The 7844-nt window shown below is 43.9% G+C and overlaps 1 protein-coding gene across 1 annotated transcript in view; it reads left to right on the top strand.

The window, feature by feature from the left end:
- LOC109200299 (uncharacterized) overlaps positions 1-2525 on the top strand; it is a 51055-nt gene extending 48530 nt beyond the window's left edge. Inside the window, exons 4-5 of the mRNA XM_025904269.1 lie at positions 1929-2138; positions 2271-2525. Coding sequence (XP_025760054.1) covers positions 1929-2135 — 207 coding nt within the window. The 3' untranslated portion in view covers positions 2136-2138; positions 2271-2525. The remainder of the gene's footprint in view (positions 1-1928; positions 2139-2270) is intronic.
- The last annotated feature ends 5319 nt before the right edge of the window (positions 2526-7844 follow it).

Below are 7844 nucleotides of genomic sequence, written 5' to 3'. Positions count from 1 at the left end.
CCCCAGCTACTGGTAGACAGAACAGTCAGCCGAGACTGCAAGACCAGACTGACCAACCTGTGCACAGCCTGGATTGATTACAAGAAGGCCTATGACTCAATGCCCCACAGCTGGATACTGGAATGCCTAGAATTGTACAAGATCAACAGGACCCTAAGAGCCTTCATCAGGAACTCAATGGGGATGTGGCGTACAACACTAGAGGCCAACTCCAAGCCCATAGCACAAGTCACCATCAAGTGCGGGATCTACCAAGGAGATGCTCTGTCCCCACTGCTGTTCTGCATAGGCCTGAACCCCCTCAGTGAGATCATTAACAAGACTGGCTACGGATACCGGCTACGGAACGGAGCGGTTGTCAGCCACCTCCTGTACATGGATGACATCAAGCTGTATGCCAAGAGTGAACGAGACATTGATTCACTGATACACACTACCAGGATATACAGCAATGACATTGGAATGTCATTCGGACTGGATAAGTGTAGTCGGATGGTAACAAAGAGAGGGAAGGTAGTCAGAACTGAGGGGATCGAACTACCAGAAGGCAGCATTGCAGACATAGAGGACAGTTACAAGTACCTGGGGATCCCGCAAGCAAATGGGAACCATGAAGAGGCCGCTAGGAAAGCTGCAACCACCAAGTACCTGCAGAGGGTCAGGCAAGTCCTGAGGAGTCAGCTGAATGGTAAGAACAAGATCCGGGCCATCAACACCTACGCCCTGCCCGTGATCAGGTACCCTGCTGGGGTAATAGGCTGGCCAAAGGAGGAGATAGAAGCCACTGACATCAAGACAAGAAAGCTCCTTACCATGCATGGAGGGTTTCACCCCAAGTCCAGCACCCTGAGGCTGTACGCTAAGCGGAAGGAAGGGGGCCGGGGACTGGTGAGTGTCAGCACCACAGTCCAGGATGAGACAACGAACATCCAAGAATACATTGGGAAGATGGCCCCAGCTGACCGAGTGCTCAGTGAATACCTCAGGCAGCAGAAACGCAAGAAAGAGGAGGGAGACGAGGAACCATCATGGAAGGACAGGCCCCTGCACGGTATGTACCACCGGCAGATAGAGGAGGTGGCTGATATCCAGAAATCCTACCAGTGGCTGGACAAAGCTGGACTGAAAGACAGCACAGAGGCACTAATCATGGCAGCACAAGAACAAGCTCTGAGTACAAGATCCATAGAGGCTGGGGTCTATCACACCAGGCAAGACCCCAGGTGCAGGCTGTGTAAAGATGCCCCAGAGACAATCCAGCACATAACAGCAGGGTGCAAGATGCTAGCAGGCAAGGCATACATGGAACGCCATAACCAAGTGGCCGGCATAGTGTACAGGAACATCTGTGCCAAGTATAACCTGGAAGTCCCAAGGTCAAAATGGGAGATGCCCCCAAGGGTGGTGGAGAATGACCGAGCTAAGATCCTGTGGGACTTCCAGATACAGACGGACAAAATGGTGGTGGCTAACCAACCGGACATAGTGGTAGTAGACAAACAGGAGAAGACGGCCGTAGTGATCGATGTAGCGGTTCCGAATGACAGCAATATCAGGAAGAAGGAACACGAGAAGCTGGAGAAATACCAAGGGCTCAGAGAAGAGCTCGAGAGGATGTGGAGGGTGAAGGTAACGGTGGTCCCCGTGGTAATCGGAGCACTAGGTGCGGTGACTCCCAAGCTAGGCGAGTGGCTCCAGCAGATCCCGGGAACAACATCGGAGATCTCTGTCCAGAAGAGCGCAGTCCTGGGAACAGCTGAGATACTGCGCAGGACCCTCAAGCTCCCAGGCCTCTGGTAGAGGACCCGAGCTTGAAGGATAAACCGCCCGCAGGGGCGTGCTGGGTGTTTTTTGTATATATGCATATATATGTGTGTGTGTCTGTGTATATGTATGAAAGAGTAATGTGTGTATGTATATCACTACAGGTAATAACAGCATGTGCCGTCCTCCACAACATTTGCCTCAGTGCTGGCGACATTGTGGCTCCTGAGGATGAACCTGAGGAAGATGGAGCAGAGGATGATGAGGGGGAGGCTGGATTGGAGGCAGTCAGTGGTGCTCTGTGGCGGGACCAGCTGTCTGCCGAGGTGTCTGCCCTGGAGGAGGTACCACCAGACCATGACTACTGTTAACAGGCAAGTAAACATTTATCTAAGCATCTTTTTTAATACCACTTTTTCAAACTGTTGTCTGCTACAGAGTCACAAGTATTATACTAGTAGTGAATCCACTTTCTCTGGTTTGCATATTTCTGAAAAACCTCTTAGTGGTGTGGCAGCCGTCGATTGCCCTGCAAACCAGTGGATGGACGATGCAGTGGACAGAGGGAGGAAGCATCCTAAAACTCTCTTTGCAGACCACCCTGTGCGATTCTCCACTTTCTGACTAGAAAAGACAAACCATGGGTCACAGTCGCAGCACCCCATCCATGTCTGATCTTCCTTCAGCAAATCCAGCAACACTGCCAGAGATTTTCTGTTTGTGTAATCTTTCAAAGTACGGTATATTTAAAAAAAAACGGTCCAGGAACAGGTCACTTTGGTTAATCCTGTGTGAAAATTTATAAATATTTGTATATATTTTTCCTTCTCTGACTAAAATTCATGTTTTAGAAATATTCTTGTTTTATTGTTATTTACCTTTAAACGTCAATTTAAAACTCTTCAAAGTTTGATTATGTTCATACATGTTAAAAACAACTGTAAATAAAATGAGTTCAGTGAAATTTGTTTTCATCAATTTATTCATAATGAAAAACCTAAAATAACACAGAAAAAAGTAAGAAATGTATTCAAAAAAAAGAATATCTGAAGGCACAACCAATTTGGTAAGTGGCCCCAGAGATCTGAACCCAGTTCTGCTGGGTCCACGGTCGGTCTGAGAGCACAGCTGAAGTTAAATATACAGGATATAAAGTTTAAGACGTGTTTGTTTCAGCTCCTGTGGGAACATCTTGTTCCCTCGTTGGCCTCTGGGACGCGCTATCTTCTCACATGTTCTGTCTTCACATCCAGCTGTTGGCTCGGCGTCTCGGTGCAGCAGATATCTGATCGTGCTCTCGTCTTTGTCGGTGACGCCGTGGTTCTGCTCGCGCCCCTCTCGGGTTTCTGTCCTCAGCTTTTCTAGTTTCTGGATTCTGTGTGTGGAGTGTCGTCCTCTTCCTGTAGAGCGCAGCGTCACACTGATTTTACACTCATGTTGATGGTCAGTGGACGAGTGAAGCTCCTCTTTGTGTCAGTGCAAAGATGTTTAAGTCCCTGTTGAATCCCGAGACATATTAATATAAAGGAGCAGCGTCAGCAGCACGTCTCAGTGTTTCTACAGGACAGGACGGCCTCTCCCAGTCACCACGGGGGGAGAGGTGGGCTTCCCCTGGACAGCTCTTCAGTCTGTCGCAGGGCGCTGTGAGACTTATTTAATATATTTAAAGTTACAGAAACTGATGCCCAGCTTCCTGTTTTCCAAAGCTGTCCAATGGGCTGAAGTCTTTGGCCGATTCTGGTCCCCGGGCCTTATGTTTGACAGCCCTGCTCTAGAGGAGGCTGACACTTTAAAAACATTTAGTGTTGCAGAGTTTTCATTGGACCTATAGGATCGTGGCCACGTCCTGTAATGTAGCCGAGTTAAGGCAGCAGCACAGTTACACTAACAACAGTGTGAAACTACAGGCTCAACAAACACAGTCACACAGCAGGTTCACACACACTCAGTATCTGCAGCTGAAGGCAGCGTATCAGGGCTGCAGCTGGACTGTGGTTGGCTCCAGAGAAGAAGAGACAAACACATCTTCTCTTCCTCCTGAATAAATCTCAGACGCAGCAGGAAGCAGCTGCTCGACCTTCTGCACAGTTACACGACTGCTCAGGGTCACGATGTCAGCAGAGAGCAGGAAGCAGGTGTGTGCTGGACTCCTCACATATCACACGTGAGGGTCGTAATAATAAAATCACAGGGATCCAGCTGTGTTACAGTTTAAACAGATGAAGGTAAAATCAGCTCCAGAGGACATCAGGAACAGAAGCAGCTCCATGTAACAAATATAAACATGTTTCCACATAAGATAGAGAACATGACCCTGTGACTGTGGCAGATCACTGTTTTAATGGATGCACCGCTACATTTACCCACTTAGCCGCAGGCTTTTCACACAAACACACTTGTTTTCATGTTTTAGGGAGGACATCTAATTAAGATGATGCTTTAGTAGTCTCTAGTAGCAGCTTTAAAATGTGAATTCTAACCTCATTAATGTTTATTTTTAATGATTTAAAACTCTTAATTTGGGGTTTTGTCTGCTGTTCAGTCAAAACGAAGTGATTTCAGTATATTATCATAGATCCTGCCAGCTGTACTCTATTAAAACGATATAAGCACAGAGGAGAGTAAACCCGGTTATATCAGTAGATGATAAATGTTTGATTGTGTATTTATTAGAAAGCAGTTTTATTTATCGCTCCTTCCTCAGGGAAACATTCATCGAGTCTCCCTCAGTGGTTTAAGATAAAAACAGAAAGCTGAACTGTTTTAGTGTCTAATAAACTACAAACTCATGAACATGTGACTGGATCACATCTCTTGAACCTGCTCAGAGCCTCTCTGGTGTTCCTGAACCGCTCAGTCAAGTCTGCTGCCATCTAGTGGTCAAACTGGACACTGCACCAGAGTGGCTGCTTCAGTAAGATAAACTCTTTTGGCTTCGTAGAGTATATTTTACTCACATACCAAATAGCAGTTTCAGAAATGCAGGATGCAGCATCATAATTAGAGAAAACAGTTTTCATATTGTAACAGTTGGTGTTGTAATCCAGTGTATCACCACATGGCAGCGCCTCCTGTCTCATAACTGGTGTGTCACCCCCTTTTTGTTCTTCTTCCCCAGATAGCAAGGAAACATTGAAACAATGTTTAGTCAATATCAGGCGATGTCATTGAAGTAATCGGATTACAGTAACTTGTTACTGCCCATCTCTGGTAACCCCCTTTTTGTTCTTATTCGCACTCTCCCTGTAATGGTGTGGAATCATTAGAATTGCTGATCAAAAAATAAATAAAAAGCATGATTAGATATTGTATGGGGGAAGGGATTATTAAAGGGATCTTTGGTATCTAAAACACTCGCCTTGATGCTGGTCAGACTGTGTGTAATCTTTCTTCTATAGCTATAAGAGAAATAATATTTAGAAGAGCTTCAGAGGTGTGTGACATAAGAGGACCTTAACCCTTTAAGGCCTCGAGTGTCAGGCTTGAATCAGGAAGTATTTAAGTTTTAAGAGTCCCAAAACATCAGAGTGATTTTTACCATCCAAGAAAGTAAATAAATGAATAAATTGCACTTCATGAGTTTAAGGAATAACGTGCAAAATGCTGTTTTCAGCAAATGCAATATGGTAACTTTTACATATGCAAAATTACTATTGCTTTTAATTTATCAAGTTTAACAGGTATTGTGGGAAATTTGGGGGCAATTATTTCAGGAATCAGGGTTTCGAATAGTGACAGGGTTAATCCCACAGCTGCATCTTGTCACTTACAGGAAAGTTGAGCAGAAAAACATAAAAACTGTTGTATATGATAATAAAGCCCCTATGATCTTGTTTTAGTTTTACAAGGAAAATAAAATAAAAGCAAATATAGATAAATCTCTGCTGCCAGTAGGAAACAGAAAGCTCCCTGAATAATCAGTGTGCACCATGCGGGTGGAAATACACAGGAGCAGGGTTTGGAGGTGATGACAGAGCCTTTGTTCCAGCAAAAGCTGGTAATTAGAAAGAAAACACATTGACCTAAAATGCAATAAGGAGAAATTAAAAGTTGAACCTTTGTACTAAAAAAACAAAAAACAAAAAACCATGACAAAAGTGATTATGGCTTAGAAGAGGAGAAGTAAACATGAGAAAGTCTGAGATGTAGGAAGTTAGATAAAGGAGCTGAAGAGTGAAGAGTGATTAGACAGGTGGGACAAAGAAAGTTGTGAGTCAGAGGAAAGGAAGCTAAATAGGAGAATTCAAAGATCAGGAGTAAGATAGCGAAGAGTAACATGAGGTCGAGCTCACAGGCAAAAGAAAAAAGTGGGGCAAATGACTAACTAACTGATGTATGCACATACTCGAAACAACGACTCTCCTGCTGTGAAAAAAAAAAAAAAAAAAAGAACTCCTTAAAGATGAAGGAGCTCACCAACTGAAGGGGAGAAACACAGATCACCAGTGAAAGACAGCAGGCCATGAGTCTGTGGAGAAGAGCAACACTGGCACTGCGAAGGCCTACGTCATTGATGAGGCCTGCACAAAGGTGGAGAGGAGGAGTCAGCCGGATGACGACATCCAATGACTGGCACATGTGAAAGCCCAGGAACTCCAGAGAGGAGCGTCCAAGGGAAGATCCACAATTCATGAAACCGAGTCTCCTTGAGTCCAATGAAAGACTGTATCTGCAGAGGGCTGGAAAAGTGTATTAAAACACACTTTTAGTCAGCTGACATACTCATCAATCTGCTGAGGACTGACAATCGATGGCCTCTAAGAGCCAACATCGTCTGCATCTGGGATGTTCTCTGTGTGGATGTTCCTGGAGAACTCCGAGAGGAATGTGGGCAGCACCATAACAACAAGGAATTTACTGCCAAGAGAAATCTTCAGTACATGGACTGTGACTGATACCAGAGTACTAACTATCCATGATATCTGCAGTGAACAACATGAAGCAGCTGCATCAGGAATGCTCCCAACAAACTAATAAGTTTAAAGCCCTGGGCTCCACCCCTTATGTTACTCTCCCAGTAGAAAAAGAACACAAATAATAAGAACTAGGCCACATGAAAGTATTAGATAGGAGATTATTAAAATATATTCATTACTAACACTCTTACATTAGAATATTATTGAAAAGTTTAATACATAAAGGGTGCAGACATGACTCCCATTGACACTAGAACAGATACACACAGAGCATTAGAACCCCAGTAGAGCATGGGACAGATAAGTAAACTTAGAGAAGTTATTAATCACCTTATGAGCATTGCATTATTGAAGGGGTGAAACTTACACATGGGGATTTACTAAAAGTTGGGGTACTGATGAAACTCAGGATCCCTGGTAACATGAAATGAGAAATTTAAACATCTGCTGTTTCTGACCCTGGTACACTGCTCTTGGGTATCCTCCTGACATGTATGTAACTGTGTGGGTGCAAATATGTACATATGTGTGAATCTGTATGCAGATATGACAAATAATATGTCTTTTATCTTTTTCAGTGCAGCTACATATAGACCAGTGGCAGCTACCTCTGTTCATGTATTGAAGCTAATAGTAAGATGCTAGCTCTAAATGTGCAGCACTAAACCATCCATAGTGCTATAATTCTGTGTGTGTGCAATTTGTAGTTCCTTTCAAACGGAAGAAAAATAAAAATGAATGCAGTGTGGAGGAGAAAGCAGAGAAAGATTCTCTCATAATCTTAACTGCATGGGGAAAAGGGGGGAACATATAGCTTAGCAGAGCTAAATTGCTAACTCTCCCAAAGAATGAACCAAAAAAAAAAAGAGAGAAAATCTAATTTATCAGATATTTTGGAGGGAAAGAGGCTAAAGCCTGATCCCCTATAAGAAATGAGCAAACCTCAAATTAGAAAAATGGCGCATAAATTATCTTTCCTGTGTGTTGCAGGGTCCAGTTGTCTTTGGATTGACATATTTAAATTACTCAAATACATACTCTAGTAAAAAATGCAGAACTAAATGACTCTATTCTAGTTCTGTTCTAGTTCCAGTGTGAAGAGGTAGAGTTTGAAGCACTGAGGAGGGACATACAGTCTGACCAGGCACTTGGCAACCAAAAGGA

This window comes from Oreochromis niloticus, unplaced genomic scaffold (genome assembly GCF_001858045.2).
Source record: "Oreochromis niloticus isolate F11D_XX unplaced genomic scaffold, O_niloticus_UMD_NMBU tig00000692_pilon, whole genome shotgun sequence".
In the NCBI taxonomy this organism is placed as follows: domain Eukaryota; kingdom Metazoa; phylum Chordata; class Actinopteri; order Cichliformes; family Cichlidae; genus Oreochromis; species Oreochromis niloticus.
Note: the sequence above shows the minus strand (reverse complement) of the source record. Positions and strands in the feature narration are given on the sequence as shown.